A 20,361-nucleotide genomic window follows, 5' to 3' on the forward strand; every position below is an offset into this window, starting at 1 on the left:
CACTAAAAGCTCAGGAACATAACGAGCACACATCATGGTCTGATCTCCTGGGACCAAGACTGAAAACCCATCGAAGCTCTCTGTTTGTATACCTCTCCGCTCAACCATTTGTTCATCGATGAAGTTGTGGGTTGCCCCACTGTCAACTAAAACTGATACTCGCTGGCCACATACTGTCCCCTGTACGCATAGCGTCAGATACTTGGGAACTCCTCGCAATGCTACAAGGACCCCTCCAATGGGTGCAAAAGATGCACCACCTGTTGCTGGTGGTGGAGGTGGCAAAGGTCCCCGTACGGCATGACTATCTCCTGCCTCCACATCATCCTCATCATCCTCTTTTCCATTGCTCTCGGAGAAGACCTCAATAAAGTATGCTTTGCTAGCAGCACATTTATGTCCTGGTGCCCACGGCTCCTGGCAGGTGAAGCACAACCGCTTCTTTTTCAGCTCCCTCTTGGCATCGTCATCAATCTGTACTCGTCCTGGATTCCCCTTTGGAGGTGGAATCCTCACATCCTTCCCCTTAGACTGAAAAGTCTGTCTCTGGGGGTAAGGTGTCCAGGTCTTGGGAAAGACATCCTGTAAGTCCCGGGTCCTGCTGATAACGTCCTGGAGTGTGGCTGGTCTAGTGGATCGGACTAAACCCCGAAGTGGCTCTGCTAACCCCTCAACATACATATAGACCCTCCGTATCGTGGATAGGTCTAGCACCATCACAGAGACCCTCAAGAAATCTGCAATGTAGGTCTCTGGGCTCCCTATCTGTTTGAGCCTTGTCAGCGCAACAAAATGCTGCTCTGGATCCCTCCGATCAAATCGCTCCATCAATCTCCTGGTAAACTCGACATATGTCGTCACTGTGGAGTGCCCTAGTGTAACCATCCCATGAAACCACCAATCCTGGGCCTCACCATCCAAATGCAATGTTGCCACTTTGATGGCCTCTGTCTCCGACATATGGTTAAGCTGGAAATAAATGTCCAGCGTCTCCACCCAAGACTTTGCCGAACTGTTTGATGAACCATCAAACATAGCCAAATGGAATCTACTCGCTGCACGGTGGGTGTCACCATCATGGTAATGCTGGTACCCTCTGTGATGGTCGCGGGGTCTACTATCTCGCTGGAGCTTAACAAAATCTCTGAATGAGAGGGCTTCCCTGAACTCCTGCCCATAGGCCTGGTACTCTGCAAAATAATCGCCCATATGTTCGGGCTCTGCCTCCTGCTGGGCTACGGCCCCCGTGTCTACTCCTAAAAAGGTGGGCATGGTAGAGCGTGTAGGGGCATGTGAGGCCACCTGCTACGCAGTATCATGCTGCCCTGGAAAATGGTGGGATGCGCCCGATCCCTCACCAACCTGGAAAACCCATGGGCTCTCACGCTGTTTGGCCTCTACTACTGTGAATCTCTGCCTCATCACCTCAATCTGCCTCGACAGATCCTACACTAATTTGAGGAGCATATCTGCAAATCTCTTCTCGTCATCATCTGCCATCGGATCCTCCTGCTCTGCGTCCACCACAGGCTCCTTCTGTTCTGCGTCCACCACAGGCTCCTCCTGTTCTGCGTCCACCACTGGAACACAGTCTCCCTCTCCGTAAGTGTTCTCCAACCTACGCCCAGTGTCTCTGTATCTTCGACCTCTGTAATAGATGTAGGGTTTTTCCCCCGGTGTCATAGATTGCTAGCTCCACAGGCTGAGCTAGATCTATGCTCTGATACTACTGTAATATCCCTTATTATGAATATTCCTCAAACACAAGCAAACTCCAACCAAAGATGGATTGGGAGGGCATTTACCAGATATGTCACCTCTGAAAAGAGGACGAGACCCGGAGGCTACCTGGCCCTTTCCAGACACTGTTTAAGAGTATAGGAGAAAACACACAAGTGGTATAATAGTCGAGAATGCTCAAAGAGATACAAATAACAATGGTGCAACATATAACAATATAACCATAAGCAGATACTCAAGAAATGCAGAGAGAAATGCTAAGCCATTTTATTATACTGAGTAATAGAATGAGTACAGGAGGTGATCAGAAAGATGGCACCTCGACTTGCACAAGGCAAGTGAAGAAATACACTGAGAATAGCAAAGGAATGGCCCCTTTCTGAACTACGTCCCAGCTGCTGGAGAACTGCCGTGCTACTCTGCTGCTAGAAATCAAATAAGGATTTGGGGTTTCTCCCCTCCTCAGAAAATGCTGAAAATCTAGAATCAAACTCTACTCAAGAAACTCAAAAAAACCCAGAAAGCTTTTCTGAAATGGCCGACCCTCGAAAATCACCCCCTTGGGTTCTGCGCAGTCCCTCAATGCTCTGCGTTGCCACTGAATGAAACCATCCAAAAATCTGCCTGAAACCTTGGCCAAAACTCTCTAATATGCAAGGGCTGATCGCTGCTCTATCTCTCAGCACAAATCCTACTGCAACCCCACAACCCAAAGCTCCTGCCAGAAAGAATTGTGTCACCCCTCTCAGTGTTGTGCAGTCCTCCAAAATGCTGATGAAACCGATGCTGAAATGCTGATGAAACTACTGCTGAAACACCAATGGAAATACCTTGCTCGAGCAGGCACTCGAAGTCCCCCGGGGCTAAAGGGTGAGATCTCCAAACGGAGACACTCAATGCACTAAACAGTGATGCAGACTAACTAAACAACCAGCATGCTCTAAGTCGAAATGACTATCACAAATGCTCATAACAGAATGATCAAAATGAGGGGGCTTCTCTCTCTTTTATAGTCTTTGCCTCTCTCAATCCCAAGGCTCACCTCCTCCAACGTAATCCCCTCTTGCCACGTGTTTCTTCCCTTCTGCGTAGTCCCTCCAAGTGTCTGTGTGGGCTCCATCTCTGCGTCCCCCTTTGGCCCCCTTGGCTCCCCTTTAAGTCACAACGTTGTGCTACTACGAAGTGACTCTTATTCTAAAAGTGAGTTATGTCCTCCTTTCTCACCGTTTTATTTAGAAATAACTATAGAAAGCAAAAATTGAGCAAAATCGAATATTCCAATTAGCCATGGCTAATTAGGAATATTACACCGTTTTAGGGTGAATTGCAGTCACACGTGCGAGGAAAAGGAGGGCTATCTGCGGTCACTACAGTAGCAACATCAAAGTTGGTAATCTCTCATCGTTTGGGCTATAAACTTGGCCTACTAGGCCTCCTATCCAAGTGAAGAAGGAAGGACCTCAAGCGAAGGAAAGAGGAACCATATAACATCAACATGAACTCACACACGTGCGAGAATTAGGGCTGCAGTGCTGTCAGACTAAGTCTACCACTATACATCAAGAAGGGACTCGATTGATCAAAAGAAGGAAGGAGTATTCTTAGGTGAAGAATATCACTAAGTACAAAAGATAAGTATCTCTTCTAGAAGGACTACTAACAGTGGAAGGAAGAATGAAGTGCCGGAAGGAGGACAAAGTGTCGAGGAACAAAGTTCTGGAAGAAGGTGGACAAAGTGTCGGAGAGACATAGTGCAAAGAAAAGGAAGGACTTGACTTGTGCTTGGAGGATCTTCTAGTCAAGCGTTTAGGGTTTGGCATTGATCAAGAAAGAAGCTTCAATAAGAGAAAACTTACTGAAGGGTTTTCCTCTCAAGAGAAGAGAGGTTTTGGCCTTGGCAGAGAGCCAATATCTTGTGTTCTTGTTTTATGTTTTAACTTATGATAGCAGTTTGATGAAGTACACACACATGCATTAATAAGAGAAGAAGAAGATTAAGCTAACAAAGACAAGAAAAGTAAAAAGACTTCACAAATTGTTATCCAGTCCCAAAGAGTCACTCTACACCTCATTGCCCTAGATTCTTCAACAGACAAGAGGGGTAATAGGCCCCAAGAAACATGTAGATGCTCATATAAATTCTCCAAGAAAGTTGAGTAGGCCTCCAATGGTCAAAAACAACCTCAAAAAGGTGGCATTAAAATATTCAAATTGGGCGGCTCCATGAAAATAGCTCCATAAAAGTGTGCTATAATGTCCCATAACTTCCAAAATAAGTGTCCACTGAGTAACCATGTCCATGCACTAAGTCAAGGGATCTCGATGAAGCATGGGGATGATGTTTGTGTCCAAGTGCATGGGGTAGGCCCTCAAATTAGGTTCATTAGTCTTCAAATCATGATTATGAGTTATCTCCACACCATCCAAAAGACTTTAAGTGAGTGCCATGTCGTATCCTCAAAGTAAAACATCACTTCCACATCATCCACGTGAGCTCAAAATAACTCCACCGCTGTCATAAGAGGCCACATGTGTGGGTCAACCCTCATTAGCGACAAAAATCAGTTCAAAAAATGCAAAACGATGAGAGTGCTCTAGTATCTTCAACATGGCATGTGTAGAGGGTGTCCATGTGGATGTAAATATCCCATCTGTGCTTTGGAGAGTGTGACCAAAGCCTTGATATATGTGAAATGCCTTGAAAAACATGAAAAGTGCCCAAAAATCAAAATGAAAAGCACTTCTCAAGAAGTGTTATGCAACACCAACAATCCATCCTACTCATCAATATGTATGTGAATTCCCCAACCAAATAGAGGGATAACAACCCCTATATCGCTACTTAATTTGCAACACTTGAGTGGCCTTCAAAACTTCAAAGTATATCATAAGATTCATGTAGAATATAGTGAAGTTTATCTTGATCTTATATCTCACCATGGAGAACCTCACGAAGTGGTAAAACCTCAAGAAAATCAAGATAAGCCTCTGAGAATGCATAAGAGTATTATCTCAGCTTTGATCTTTACTCTTTATTCTTCACTCTTGATTCAACTCTTTATTTCATGATACCTGTGTTTAAAATGTCCTCAAATACCATGACTTAATTTCTAATAAAATTCAAGCCTTGCATCATCCCATATTCTTTATAATCTTATATCTGAAACATTGCAGTTTTGGAATGGTGTACACACTAAAGAAATGTATTTTAGCCTTTTGCATTGCGTGGGTCCTTCGAAAAGAAATTCAGGCATGCATACAAGTTACCATTTCTACATAAAAGTAAAAGGAAATAAAGAAGAAACTATCTTTATGCTACCAATGACACAAGGCTGTAGAATTCAGTAAATTATATTTTGTAGAAAACACCATTACCTCTTCATATTTTAAATCCACCAAACTTGTTGAAGCCTCCAGTACTAAAGGCAATGCACCATTCCCTTTAAGATCAACTCTGAGCAAATGTATGTGGCATTTCTGAGAAATATTTCTAGCGACACTAGAGAACTGGGAGGACAGATGAGAGTCACCATATTCCAGAATAGTCTTGAAATGCTCAAATGGAAATGAAGTAGTCATGTACCTGCAAGAAAAACAGAAAACAAAGCCATTGTTGTCATTGCAAGAAAAACTGAAATAAGAGTCAGATTACAACATTAAGTTGACAGAACAACAGAAAAATAAGAAATTTGATCAAACATAGACAAAATTTAGCCTACAAATCTGATTGGGATTCATATGATTGTTTACCTAGATAAATGCAAATTATGAAAAAAATAACTGGGCAACAAGAGTCCATGGTGACATAAGTGGGAATAAAGTTTCATATTAAATTAGTAAGTGATTGAACAATCTTAGTCCAATGATTAATCCGTGATAAATCGAAGCATCAAGCCTTAATATCATTACATAATGAGTGGTAACAACCAGTCCTTGATGTAACTTGCCAATCTGTGCATTACTGATCAGATGCTAATTGTGCTCATCAACCTATTAATACATTTAAATCTGACAGAATGTAATATCCTTTATCAGGAATATTCCTCAAACACAAGCAAACTCCAACCAGAGATGGACTAGGAAGTAATTTACCAGATATGTCGCCTCTGAAAAGAGAACAAGATCCAAAGGCTACCTGGCCCTTTCCAGACACTGTCTAAGAGTATAGGATAAAACACACAAGTGGTATAATAGCCGAGAAGCTCAAGAGATAAAAATAACAATGGTGCAACATATAACAATATAACCAGAAGCAGATACTCAAGAAATACGGAGAGAAATGCTAAGCCATTTTATTATACTGAGTAATAGAATGAGTACAGGAGGTGAACAGAAAGATGGCACCTCGACCTACACAAGGCAAGTGAAGAAATACACTCAGAATAGCAAAGGAATGGCCCCTCTCTGAATTGCGTCCAAGCTGCTGGAGAACTACCGTGTTGCTGCTGCTGCTAGAAATAAAATGAGGATTTGGGGCTGCTCCCCTCCTCAGAAAAGGCTGAAACTCTAGAATCGGACTCTACTCAAGAAAACCAGAAAAACCCAGAAGCTTTCCTGAAATGGCCGACCCCCAAAAATCACCCCCTTGGGGTTCTGCGCAATCCCTCAATGCTCTGCGCTGCCACTAAATGAAACCCTCCAGAAATTTGCCTGAAACCTCTGCCAAAACTCTCCAATATGCAAGGGTTGATCCCCTGCTCTATCTCTCAACACAAATCCTACTGTAAACCCTCAACCCAGAACTCCTGCCAGAAGAAACTGTGTCACCCCTCTCAGTGCTGCGCAATTCTCCAAAACGCTGATGAAACTACTGCTAAAGTGCCAATGGAAATACCTTGCTTGAGCAGGCACTCGAAGTCCCCCGGGGCTAAGGGTGAGATCTCCGAACGGAGACACTCAATGCACTAAACAATGCTGCAGACTAGCTAAATAGCCAGCGTGCTCTAGTCGAAGTGACTATCACAAAAGCTCATAACTGAATGATCAAAATGAGGGGGGCTTCTCTCTTCTTTATAGCCTTTGCCTCTCTCAATCCCTAGGCTCACCTCCTACAACGTAATTCCTCTCTTGCCACGTGTTTCTTCCCTTCTACGCAATCCCTCCAAGTGTCTACGTGGGCTCCATCTCTGCGTCAGCTTTTGGCCCCTTTGGCTCCCCTTTAATTCACAACGTTGTGCTACTAGGAAGTGACTTTTATTCTAAAAGTGAGTTATGTCTCCCTTCCTCACCTTTTTTTATTTATAAAGAACTATAGAAGACAAAAATTGAGCAAAATCAAATATTCCAATTAGCCATGGCTAATTAGGAGTATTACAGTCTCCCCCGGCAAAATGTTACTTGTCCTCAAGCAACTGAAGTGATGGATGTTGCAAGATTTTCTCACTCTCCCAAGTGGCATCCTCATCCGGCAAATTCTTCCATCTCACCAAGAATTCCTGAACCGTCCTGCTCCGCAGCTGCCTCTCCCTGGTATAATGATAGCCTCCGGCTGCAATACCAAATGCCCCTCATCATCCATGGGTGGTAGCTCATTTGTCACTGTCACCTACTGCCCTAATGCCTTTTTCAGGCATGATACATGAAAAACGTTATGAATCTTGCTGCCTTGGGGCAGGTCCAACTCATATGCAACCTGTCCAATCCTGCGTATCACCCTATATGGCCCATAAAAGCGGGGCTTCAGCTTCTCAGCCCCCTTCAGCTTCAGTGACGACTGTCAGTATGGCTATAATCATAGGTAGACCATGTCCCCTACCTCAAACTGTCTCTCCACCCGACCTCTGTCGGCATACAACTTCTGTTGGTTCTGTGTTGTAGCCATGTTATCCTTGAGAGCTCGGAGGATATCCTGACTCTCTTGGATCCAAATCTTGGCTCTAGGAGCCTTGCTGTCACCAAACATCACATCAGCAAAAGATAAAGGATGATACCCATATAAGGCATAGAATGGCAACATACCAATGGACATGTGATGTGAAGTGTTGTAGCAGTACTCCCCCAGATGCAGCCACTTCAGCCATGCTTGCTACTGCCCACTGACATAGTTACGCAAGTAGCCCTCCAGCCACTTGTTAACTATCTCTGTCTGCCCGTCCCTCTGTGGGTGATAACTGGTACTCGGTGTCAACTCCGTCCCCACCAACCGGAAAAGCTCCTGCCAAAACCCGCCCATGAAACGACTGTCCCTATCACTGACGATGGTCTTAGGAAGACCATGTAGCCTGAAGATCTCTCTGAAGAATAGCTCGGCCACCTGTGCTGCTGTATAGTGTGCGGATATGGAAAAAAAATGTGCGTACTTCGTCAGTTGATCAACGACGAAAAAGATACAATCCTTGCCCTATACCATGGGCAACCCTGTGATGAAGTCCATCGAAATACTCTCCCACTTCCCCTCCGGAATGGGAAGAGGCTGCAATAATCTTGCGGGATGGCTCATCTCTCCCTTGTTCCTCTGGCAAACATCGCACTCTCGGATATGCTGGAGTACGTCCTCCTTGAGGCCCTTCCATGAGAACCTCTCTCTGATGGCCCTGTAGGTTTTGGTAAACCCCTGATGGCCTGCCAATGGTGAATCATGTGATGCTTGTAGTATCTTCTTCTTGAGCTGAGACCCCTCAGTCAAGAAGATCCAGTCTCTGTAATAGGTGATCTCATCAACCACCCTGTACCTGTCATCTGCCACCTGCCCATCCAGAACCTCACATGCAAACCTGTCCTTTGAGTACTCTACTAAGAGTCGAGCCCTCCAGTCTGTATCCAAGTTCATAACAGAAAACATGGCTGGTCTACGTGAAAGGGCATCTGCTACCATGTTGTTCTTACCCTTGACATACTCAATGTCAAAGTCATATGCTTGGATCTTACTGATCCCTTCTGCTACCTCTACTGTAGCTGCTTCTGCTCCAAAAAGAATCTGAGGATGTTGTGATCAGTCCTCACCCTGAACCTATTACCTACCAAACACTGCCAGAACTTGGCCAATGCATGCATGATGGCCAGCATCTCCTTGTCGTATATAGGATACAACCTCTCGTGCGGAAGGAGCTTCCGGCTCTCATAGGTTATAGGGTGACCTCCCTGCATCCATACTGCGCCGATCCCCTCTCCTGACGCGTCACACTCCAAAACGAATCGCTGCATGAAATCTGGCAATGCAAGCACTGGGCAACTGCTCATAACCTCCTTGAGCTTGTCAAAGGCTCGCTGCACTGTATCCGACCAACTGAAAGCCCCCTTCCTTGTCAAATCTGTCAGGGGTGCAGCACGCTGGGAGAAACTCTTGAGGAACTTCCGGTAGTAAGAACAAATGCCAATGAATCCCTGGAGTTCTGTCACGTTTCTCGGCTCTGGCCATTCTCTGATGGCCCTGATCTTCTCCTCGTGGACTCTCACTCCGTCCACCCCTATGATGTGTCCCAGATACAACATCTCTGTCAACCCAAACTCACACTTGGAGAGTTTGGCATAGAGCCGCTGCTCTTGTAAGATACACAATATTGTCTCAATGTGTTGGAGATGCTCCTCCCAAGTCCTGCTATAAATGAGAATATCATCAAAAAATACCAACACAAACTTCCTCAAGTTACTGCGGAAGATGTGATTCATGCAAGACTGAAATGTGGCAGGGGCGTTGGTTAGCCCAAAGGGCATCACCAAGAACTCAAAGTGCCCATAGTGACACCTGAAGGCGGTCTTGGGAATGTCCTGCTCCCTCACGCGAATCTGATGGTACCCAGATCTCAAATCAATCTTTGAGAAGAACCGTGCTCCTCTCAACTCATTCATCAACTCATCAATCCTGGGTATGGGGTACTTGTTCTTCAAGGTCTTCTTGTTCAGGACCTTGTAGTCAATGCACATCCTCAATGTACCGTCCTTCTTCTTCACCAACACCACAGAAGAAGCAAAAGGAATCGTGCTCAGTCGAATGTGCCCAAGAGCCAGCAACTCCTAGATAGCCCACTCAATCTCATCCTGATAGGCCTTGGGGTGCCTATAGGGGGTGGTAATCACTACCTGTATGCCTTGCTCAAGCTCGATGGTGTGCTCGAACCCCTGATCTGGTGGCTGTCCTGGTGGAATCTCCCCAAAGACTATGGCATACCTATCAAGGATGGACTGTATCTCTGGATGTATCGTCTGCCCTGTAGTCCCTGCCTCTGATTCATGCAGCTCCACTGCCCACTCTATGTCTCCCTTCCGGAACACTGCCTCCATCCGATGAGCCGAAACAGTCTGAGGCGGATATGTGTGTTGTCCCCATATCTTCTCATGCCTCCCTGTCTTCTCATCATCCCACTCCATCTCTAGGGTCTTCAATCCGTCGTGACTTTCCCTAGAGTGATAAGCCATTGAACACCCAGTATCATGTTGGTGTCCGGAATATCGACTACAAAAAAGTGGTCAGTCAGTGTGTAGGTGCCCATCGTCACTGAAAGCTCAGGAACATAACGAGCACACATCATGGTCTGATCTCCTGGGACCAAGACTTAAAACCCATCGAAGCTCTCTGTTTGTATACCTCTCCGCTCAACCATCTGTGCATCGATGAAGTTGTGGGTTGCCCCACTGTCAACTCAAATTGATACTCGCTGGCCACGTACTGCCCCCGTACGCGTAGCGTTAGATACTTGGGAACTCCTCGCAATGCTGCAAGGGCCCCTCTGGTGGGTACAAAAGATGCACCACCTGCTGCTGGTGGTGTAGGTGGCAAAGGTCCCTGTATGGCATGACTATCTCCTGCCTCCACATCATCCTCATCATCCTCTTCTCCACTGCTCTTGGAGAAGACCTCAATAAAGTGTGCTTTGCCAGCAACACATCTATGTCCTGGTGCCCACGACTCCTGACAGGTGAAGCACAACCGCTTCTTTTTCAGCTCCCTCATGGCATCGTCGTCAATCTGTACTCGTCCTGGATTCCCCTTTGAAGGTGGAATCCTCACATCCTTCCTCTTAGACTGAAAACTCTGTCTCTGGGGGTAAGGTGTCCGGGTCCTGGGTAAGACATCCTGTAAGTCCCGGGTCCTGCTGATAGCGTCCTAGAGTGTGGCTGGTCTAGTGGATCGGACTAAACCCCGAAGTGGCTCTGCTAACCCCTCAACATACATATAGACCCTCCGTGCCGTGGATAGGTCTAGCACCATCACGGAGACACTCAAGAAGTCTGCAATGTAGGTCTCTGGGCTCCCTGTGTGATTGAGCCTTGTCAGCTCAACAAAATGTTGCTCTGGATCCCTCCGATCAAATCGCTCCATCAATCTCCTGGTAAACTCGGCATATGTCGTCACTGTGGAGTGCCCTAGTGTAACCATCCCATGAAACCACCAATCCTGGGCCTCACCATCCAAATGCAATGTTGCCACCTTGATGGCCTCTGTCTCCGACATCTGGTTAAACTGGAAATAAATGTCTAGCTTCTCCACCCAAGACTTTGCCGAACTGTTTGATGAACCATCAAACGTAAGCAAGTGGAATCTACTCGCTGCACGGTGGGTGTCACCATCATGGTAATGTCGGTACCCTCTGTGATGGTCACGAGGTCTACTATCCCGCTGGAGCTGAACAAAATCTCTAAATGAGAGGGCTTCCTTGAACTCCTACCCATAGGTCTGGTACTCTGCAAAATAATTGCCCATATGTCTAGGCTCTGCCTCCTGTTGGGCTACGGCCCCCGTGTCTGCTCTTAAGAAGGTGGGCATGGTAGAGCGTGTAGGGGCATGTGAGGCCACCTGCTGCGCAGTATCATGCTGCTCTGGCAAATGGTGGGATGCGCCCGATCCCTCACCAACCTGGAAAACCTATAGTCTCTCACTCTGTCTAGCCTCTACTGCTGTGAATCTCTACCCCATCACCTCAATCTGCCTCGACAGATCCTGCACTGATTTGAGGAGCATATCTACAAATCTCTTCCCGTCATCATCTGCCATCGGATCCTCCTGCTCTACGTCCACCACAGGCTCCTTCTGTTCTGCGTCCACCACAAGCTCCTCTTGTTCTGCGTCCACCACCGGAACACAGTCTCCCTCTCCATAAGTGTTCTCCAACCTACGCCCAGTGTCTCTGTATCTCCGACCTCTGTAACAGATGTAGGGTTTTTCCCCCGGTGTCATAGATTGCTAGCTCCACAGGCTGAGCTAGATCTATGCTCTGATACCACTGTAATATCCCTTATCAGGAATATTCCTCAAACACAAGCAAACTCCAACCAGAGATGGACTGGGAGGGCATTTACCAGATATGTCGCCTCTGAAAAGAGGATGAGATCCAGAGGCTACCTGGCCCTTTCCAGACTCTGTCTAAGAGTATAGGAGAAAACACACAAGTGGTATAATAGCCGAGAATGCTCAAAGAGATACAAATAACAATGGTGCAACATATAATAATATAATCATAAGCAGATACTCAAGAAATGCAGAGAGAAATGCTAAGCCATTTTATTATACTGAGTAACAGAATGAGTACAAGAGGTGATCAGAAAGATGGCACCTCGACTTGCACAAGGCAAGTGAAGAAAGACACTCAAAATAGCAAAGGAATGGCCCCTCTCTAAACTGCATCCCAGCTGCTGGGGAACTACAGTGCTGCTTCTGCTAGAAATCAAATGAGGATTTGGGGCTGCTCCCCTCCTCAAAAAAGGTTGAAACTCTGGAATCAGACTCTACTCAAGAAACCCAGAAAGCTTTCCTGAAATGGCCGACCCCAAAAATCACCCCCTTGGGGTTCTGCGCAGTCCCTCAATGCTCTGCACTGCCACTGAATGAAACCCTCCAGAAATCTCCCTGAAACCTCTGCCAAAACTCTCCAATATGCAAGGGCTGATCCCCTGCTCTATCTCTCAACACAAATCCTATTGCAAACCCTCAACCCAGAACTCCTGCCAGAAGAAACTGCATCACCCCTCTTGGTGCTGCGCAGCCCTCCAAAACGCTGATGAAACTGATGTTGAAACTGATGTTGAAATGCTGATGAAACTGATGTTAAAATGCTGATGAAAATACTGCTGAAATTCCAATAGAAATACCTTGCCCGAGCAGGCAACCAAAGTCCCCCGGGGCTAAGGGTGAGATCTCCGAACGGAGACACTCAATGCACTAAACAGTGCTGCAGACTAGCTAAACAAACAGCGTGCTCTAAGTCAAAGTGACTATCACAAAAGCTCATAACTGAATGATCAAAATGAGGGGGGCTTCTCTCTCCTTTATAGCCTTTGCCTCTCTCAATCCCTACGCTCACCTCTTCCAACGTAATTCCTCTCTTGCCATGTGTTTCTTCCCTTCTGCGCAGTCCCTCCAAGTGTCTACATGGGCTCCATCTCTGCGTCCCCTTTTGGCCCCCTTGGCTCCCCTTTAAGTCACAATGTTGTGCTACTAGGAAGTGACTTTTATTCTAAAAGTGAGTTATGTCTCCCTTCCTCACCTTTTTTATTTATAAATAACTATAGAAGGCAAAAATTGAGCAAAATGGAATATTCCAATTAGCCATGGCTAATTAGGAATATTACACAGAAGTCACATATTATCACTTTAGAATACCTTTACTATTGACATTTACAAATTTTGATATCCATGAACAAATAACATTGGGTATTCCCTGAAAATTTTCAATCTTGTTTCAAAATATGTTGTCTTTTCATAAGATTAGGTGCATGAGTGTGGATGAAATGGCCATAGTACGTGCATACTAAATACAGTTCTTGAAGTTTTATGCTTTCCCGAATTTCTCGAGGATCCAACTATATCTCAAGTGCTCTATCATGGTCATAGCTTCACTTTTATATTAGAGCCGTACATGCTTAGAAAGCAAAAACATGAATGGAAATAAATGGAAAAAAAATTGGCTTTTGTATAAGGATCTAATGAAGACAATCGCCTCAACATAATTTTGCTACACTTTGAACCCTAAATAATTTACAACTTGACAAATCGAAGTGTTAAATCTTTGATATCTTCAGTCAGTCAGTTGTCATAGTACACAGCCAGGACACGATCTTTAGTAATTTTCCCCATATAGAAAATTACCCGTTTCAGTTGTGATTATTATCATTTTCTATTGCTAAAAACACTCGTTCTATTGGGTTACTCGTCGGAGATCAAGGATCGAATCCCAATCCTTTGTTTTGCATGTTCATTAGGCTACAAAAGAGCAATGGGGAAAAGCAAAAAGTTAAACAAGAATGAGCCGAAAGGGTCTGATCTTCTTGAGATCTACTTGGAGATTTAGCAACAGTGTCGACAGGCCAGCTAGGAACAATTCTTCAAGTGGTGAAACGATTCTCACAATGAGGTGGCACGAGTGTTTGCCCAGGGATTCGATGGACAACGAGTAGAGGTTGGAGGAATTTCTTTCCAGGTGACAAAGGAATTAATCTCTGAGGTTACAACTCTGCCCACAAATGGAGAAAAAGCTTTTAGACGCCACATCTTATCTGGAATTGATGTTTCTTTCTTTTTGAAGAACGAATTCAAAGAAAAGAATTGGAGAGCAGGGGTGCAGAGGGCATGGTTGAACAACGAATGGCATGTTTTACTATGTATCGTTCAATCATATTTCACCTGCGAGGGGCGCTACAACAATGTCAACCTTTACGATTTTCGTTTTCTTACTCATCTGGCAGGTCAGATAAGAATCAATGCCTTTTACTTTTTGTTAGAAATTTTGAAACATATGGCCGCTGGGTTCGAGCCAGGACAGACCCATCTTCACATTTCATTTATCATAAGGCTTTGATAAAATTATTAATTGAAAATCAAATAAGGTCGGGAGAACATGGGATCATTTTATATTCTGGGGAGGGTTTCAAACCCAGCCTACTAAGTCAAAAGAGGGTAGACAAAACCTCTCCTCCTATTCCTCAATTACCCAAAGTTTACACTAGAAGGACTGATTGTAATGTCCCTTCCTAAATTATTTTGGAATAGTATTAATTTCTACATTTTGGGGCCGATTTTGGAGGTGATGGGGCCCCTTTGATTTTATTACAAGGCTAGAATTAGTAGACTTAGTAGAAGTTATTTCGACGTGGTTAATTTGTACGTGGGGGCCACCCACACTAGGAGAATATGCATGCATTCCCTAGTTCGATTTGCATGGAGGGGAAATCGATGGTTAAGTGAGGGACCCACAATGGAGGGAAAACTTCTCCACAAAATCTATATAAGGAAGGCAACTCTCCTCATTTCAGCATCTTATCTTTTGACATATTGAACTCAATCTTAGTTGCTCGAGCTACTTAGCCGGGTTACTATGTTGTTTAGCACACGAGTGCCTCCAAGCGAAGATCTCAACCCTTGCTTCAGTGGACTTCGAGTGCCAACCCTAGGAGGGAGTTCTTCTTCATCTCAGTTCGTAGCAGCAATAGGGAGACGAGTTACAGTAGCTGTAAGTCGAGTACCAGCAGTAAAGGGAGTTACAACAGCACGGGGATTGCGCACTCACAGCATGAGGGACTCCAGGAAGTTGGGGAGACAAGAGCATCCTTTCATCATTTTCAGGAGTATAGACTCTAGAGGGCAACTACAGACAAGAGGGCCATCCTACACACACGATTGTGTCATCTCCTCCATGATTGCGCGGTCATTGGAGTGAGACTCTTTGGGGCAACACTATCTGAGAGAGTTTGGAGTTGTAATGTCCCAAATGAAATAAAATTGGAACAAGCTCGAATGTTTAACTCAGAAAAACTCCAGATAAAAATTTCATTCACAAACAGAAGATTGCCATGTAAAACCCAAACAGTAAACCCAATAAATTGCACATAACATCTCATTAAAATATCACAACATGCGGAACCATGAGAAATGCAGCAACAAAATCCAACTTTATTATATAGAAATAGATGCCAATACAATAGCTGGGCATGGCCCTCCAATATATGTAATAATGCTAATGCCGGCCTCCAAACTAAAACAGGAAATCAATCACTACACCTGTGGATTTTGAATGAATCCACCAAGGGGAGATGGGTGCTCGCCCAATCTCACTGAATCACCCGAGGGTTTCCATCCTGGGGCTACCAATGGAGTAGAGAATCAGGTTCTCAACCTCTCATACAAGAAACAATATCAAATCCAAGATGTCCTCCAACGGTCTCCTCCTCTTTTATAGATTTGATGGGCTCCTCTAGAACCTTCTATTTTATTATTATTTTAATCATGGATCACTTTTCCCTCTTTTATTTCAATTAAAATATTCTTCTAATGTGGGGAAAAGGGTAAATTGGCCACCATGTCTCCTCAGGCCACTAAAACTCATATCTAATCATCCCATTCTATAGATCTTCCCGTTCTGATTCCAATGAGCTATTATACAGAGGTGTTCAACCAATTAATCTCCTTAGAATGCCACCTCGAGCATAGTTAATTAAGTTATGCCCAATAATAATGTTGATTTCTGAAAGTTGTCGGAATGAGACAGAACGAAAGGCAAACTGTGCGGATGATGGAATATGCCAAGCGAATGCCATCAAATCCCATAAAAACTCTGCAAAACTCCATTGGAACCCCTGATGACATAAACTTGCTCCACTAACCTGGCCATATCCGACCCTGGGAATCCACCCTGGATACACTATGAAGAAGTATAAAAATGGGGACATGACAGGAGATGGGGTGTTGGGATATCATTTGGAGGGCCATTTGAGGAGGATTGTTGACAGGATCAATCACAACAACAGAATTCTAAATTGGAAGAGGACCAAGCTGTGAAGGGACAAATTTTGAAGGTTGGAAGCAAGGCAAACCGTTTCTGGGTTTTTTAGGTTTTGGGCAAGGATCACACTCCTAATTTTATAGAATTTTCTGGGAAGATTTGAGGGGTCAAACAGGGATCCAAACTCAGCCAACAGCTAGAGGAGCTAAGATGAATTTGAGCCAAAATTCTGAGGTCAACATTTGGCCAATTCCTATGTGGGTTATTATGGGTTTCTTGTGTAGAGGCTGGGATTAATTTCCCAGAATTTTCTGAGCAACAGGGAAGGCTCTAGCAACAGATCATTTCAGGCAACAACACTTTTCTAGGCAGTAACAACGCAACTCTTGGGCCAGATTACCAATAAATTTGAGGAGGGTGTTCCATTGTTCATTTTGGACTTTTGCTAGCTTGCCTAGAGCAAGCCCAGGTGCACACATTCCAGCACCTTGTTGTACACCTCTTCCCATTTAATAAAATGAGTAGACAACATAGTTTGGTTGCTAATTTTGTGGTCTGATGATCTGATTTAATTTTATGGTGTTATTTTTATTATGGCTTTAGATATTAGGAGCTTGAGGAGGAAGTTGAGCATGATGCTGAGAGCCCATAGGACGTTAAGGAGCACATCGATATACCCGGTGTGGCACAGGAGTCACCTTTATTAGAGACCTCTTTGATAGCCCCAGTTGACACCTTGGTGGAGATGATAGAGTCTACACACATAAAGCCATCTGTTGAAGAGGAGCCACCCATGGACGAGATGCCAACAGTGGTTGAGGTATCTGGAGCTGTGGCCGAGTTTACAGGCGATAGATGTCGACGACAATTCCACTAGTTTCAGGCCGACCTTCTAGCATTAAAAAGGAAGGTCGATTTAATGCGTGAGGCTATTCTGCAACAGAACGAGGAGTTGGAGGGCATGAGAGCGGTTTGTGCCGAGTCCATAGCCAAATTGACTCACGTTGGGGAGCGGTTGGATTCCCTACTGGTGCAACTAGAGTGCACGTTGGAGCATGAGAGCAGGCCTCTTCAGGCATACATAGACGGGGCTGGCAGCACTGTTAGGTTACCTTGGACCATTGGAAAGAGAGAGACAAAGCTACCTAGTCAGATTTTATGTATTGACCAGGATAGTGAGATGAGAAGACCTGAGTTGCATAGGGATCAATCACTCGCATGATGGGGTTGTTCTATGTGTGGGAGTTCGTGCATTCGATCCCTCTCTTGGGATTGGGTGGCATGAGATTCTGAGTTGGTACCCGATGGAGTGGGCTATGTAGATGGTAATGGACCCAGGTGGAGCTCAGCAGGAGTTTCCACGCACTAGGGATGCTAGAAGCCCTGACTGGCATTGGGATTCGGGAAGGACCACCTATCATTTCCCAAGTATACCGGTCGACTACAACCTAGAAGGTATAGTTGACCTAGCAGTCGAGCATGCACCTCCGCTAGAAAAGTTTTGGTTAGCACCAGTGGCCAACCAGTTTATGGACATGCTTCTTGGGTTGACTTGGTACGATGTTTGTACACAGGATCACGGGTTGATCAGCACACTCTGGCAAGAGTTTGCCGAAGGAGGTGGCATTGGCAGGCCACCAGATGGTGCTTTGTATGGAGTTGGGGATTCTTCACTTTTGTATGGGGCACAGAGGATGCAGAGGAGCAGTGCAAGGGTAGCATCACAGTTGACACATAGGGAGATTCACTTCTCGAATCCCTCAGGGAGGATTTGGAGTGAAGATCCATTCACCGGAGGGTATGATGATGCGACGATGGAGGTGATGATACCGGTCGGGTGTGGGCTGACGCATAGGGACACAACTTTAGGCCATCTCATTCGGGGATGGGTAGGAGCATCTAGCGTGGAGCATTAGTCTGCAGATGGGCATGGAGATGCATGGGGGAGTGCCTCACATCGCATTGAGTACACACGGGGAGTGATCGGTGCAGTGACACAGGCGAGACACAGGACGGTACAAGATGGCAGAGTTGTAGCCGAGGGTATCCTTTGGTCTAGAGGGACAGGTTGCGGCATACAGTGGCAAGTCGAGGAATGTGGTGTTGCTTGGTGGTGTGCAATGACGCATGGTGCGGCGCAGCGGGGTCTTGGAGCATTGCCTCCAAGGAGGCATATGGACAGGGGCATTAGGTTTACTGTTGGATGCAACTCACCTAGGATCGATGAGGACATTGTTGAGCATCTGGGGACACCATGCTTAGCGGAGACATGGCTTCGAGGGAGTTATCAGTAGATCCGAGGCAGAGAGAGTGTCGTCTGTAGGATCACTCTTGGGCATTCTAGTAGAATTTTGATCATATTGTTTGGGACATACCCGCCCATCATCCTCCAGTGTTGCTTACAGTCACAGAGTGTTTGGTTGTTTCCCCTTGACACTCTCCATTCAGGCAGCAAGGTATGGGAGGCTCACCCTAGACAGTTGGATGAGACACCACGTGCCATGAGCCGGGAGGAGACTCTTCAGTTGAGACCCTTGGTAGGTGCACGAGTTGCGGATACAGGGTTAGGGATGGCATGGTTGATAGCCAAGGTAGCATATATTCCAACCCTGAGCTCACACTTGAGGGATGGTGGATGGTAGACTTCGTTTATAGGAGGGTACCCAGACTCCGAGCAGTGTCGAGGTGTATCATTAGGAGTTTGGATAGTGGATTTCACGGCATGGTCTGGCAGGAGCAGGGCAGGTTCACAGGCATGAGACCTACTCCTTATACTTAGGGACCACCCAGGAAATACATACAGGGATCGGAGATGAGGGACAAATGGGTTCTAGCTGGTAACGACGTTACGCAGCGACATCCTTTGACGAGTGGGAGTTATGAGCTCCCCGTATGTTTCGGGAATCCGAGGATCCAGTTGGCGGGAAGATCACTCCACTTTGTGACAAGTAGGGTCATGGCAGAGGATGATCCAATTCACTTTGGGTTTGACACATGGGGGATCATTGAAACCTCCAGTACATGGCGAGGCAGACTTGTCTTGACTCTTGTTATGGCTCATTGTTGAGATTGGCAGTGGAGGGGTAGATATTGGCATCATGGAGATGCCTGGGCAAGATGAGCTTGACCCTCACAGATTTTTTGCCACTAGGCTTCAAGAGGGGAGGATACTGTCTGCGCACGATGGGGAGTATATCATATTCATAGTAGTGCAGCGTCAGCATGGTAGTGCCACTCTAGGACTAGCAGGGAACTGGGGGATCACAACTCTTCACAGCTCAATAACCTTTAGGGATGCGCTGGCTACTATAGGGGGAGATCATACAGATCTTCCATTGGGCTTTAGGGAGTAACTGATGGAGTAGGGGACTTCTAGTACTTGCACCGGGCAGGATAATCAGTGGAGCAAGGGGAGAATCATGTTGGACAGGATGGCCTGGGATCCTAGTATTGAAGGATTCCTTCATATCAGGACAGTGCAGAGGTCAAGCACGATCTAGTGGCACATTTGGGAACCTGGCGCATTTTGCAGTGACAGTGGGGAGCAACAGTTAGATAGGATGCTTGCTCCGGCATTGCTTGAGGACAAGCGATTTTTGGTGCATTGGAGGAGCTTGCCGGATGAGGATGCTACTTGGGAGGGAAAGCGCATATTTGAGCATCCAGCACTAAAGTTGTTTGGGGACAAGCAACATTTGAGAGGGGAGGACTATAATGTCCCTTCCTAAATTATTTTGGAACAGGATTAATTTCTACATTTTGGGGCCGATTTTGGAGGTGATGGGGCCCATTTGATTTTAGTAGGAGGCAAGACTTAGTAGAAGTTATTTCGATGTGGTTAATTTGAACGTGGGGGCCACCCACACTAGGAGAATACGCATTCGTTAGTTCGATTTGCATGGAGGGGAAATTGATGGTTAAGTGAGGGACCCGTGATGGAGGGAAAAGTGCTCCACGAAATCTATATAAG

The 20,361-nt window shown here is 45.6% G+C and overlaps 1 protein-coding gene across 1 annotated transcript in view; it reads right to left on the bottom strand.

Annotated features, from left to right (window-relative positions):
- SHOC1 (shortage in chiasmata 1) overlaps positions 1-20,361 on the bottom strand; it is a 350,430-nt gene that overhangs the window by 133,063 nt on the left and 197,006 nt on the right. The window contains 1 exon segment of the mRNA XM_089445717.1: positions 5,116-5,323. Coding sequence (XP_089301843.1) covers positions 5,116-5,323 — 208 coding nt within the window.

This window comes from Pinus tabuliformis, chromosome 9, assembly GCF_031772625.1.
Source record: "Pinus tabuliformis cultivar Carrire ecotype Pingquan chromosome 9, CPIR1, whole genome shotgun sequence".
Classification (NCBI taxonomy): Eukaryota; Viridiplantae; Streptophyta; class Pinopsida; order Pinales; family Pinaceae; genus Pinus; species Pinus tabuliformis.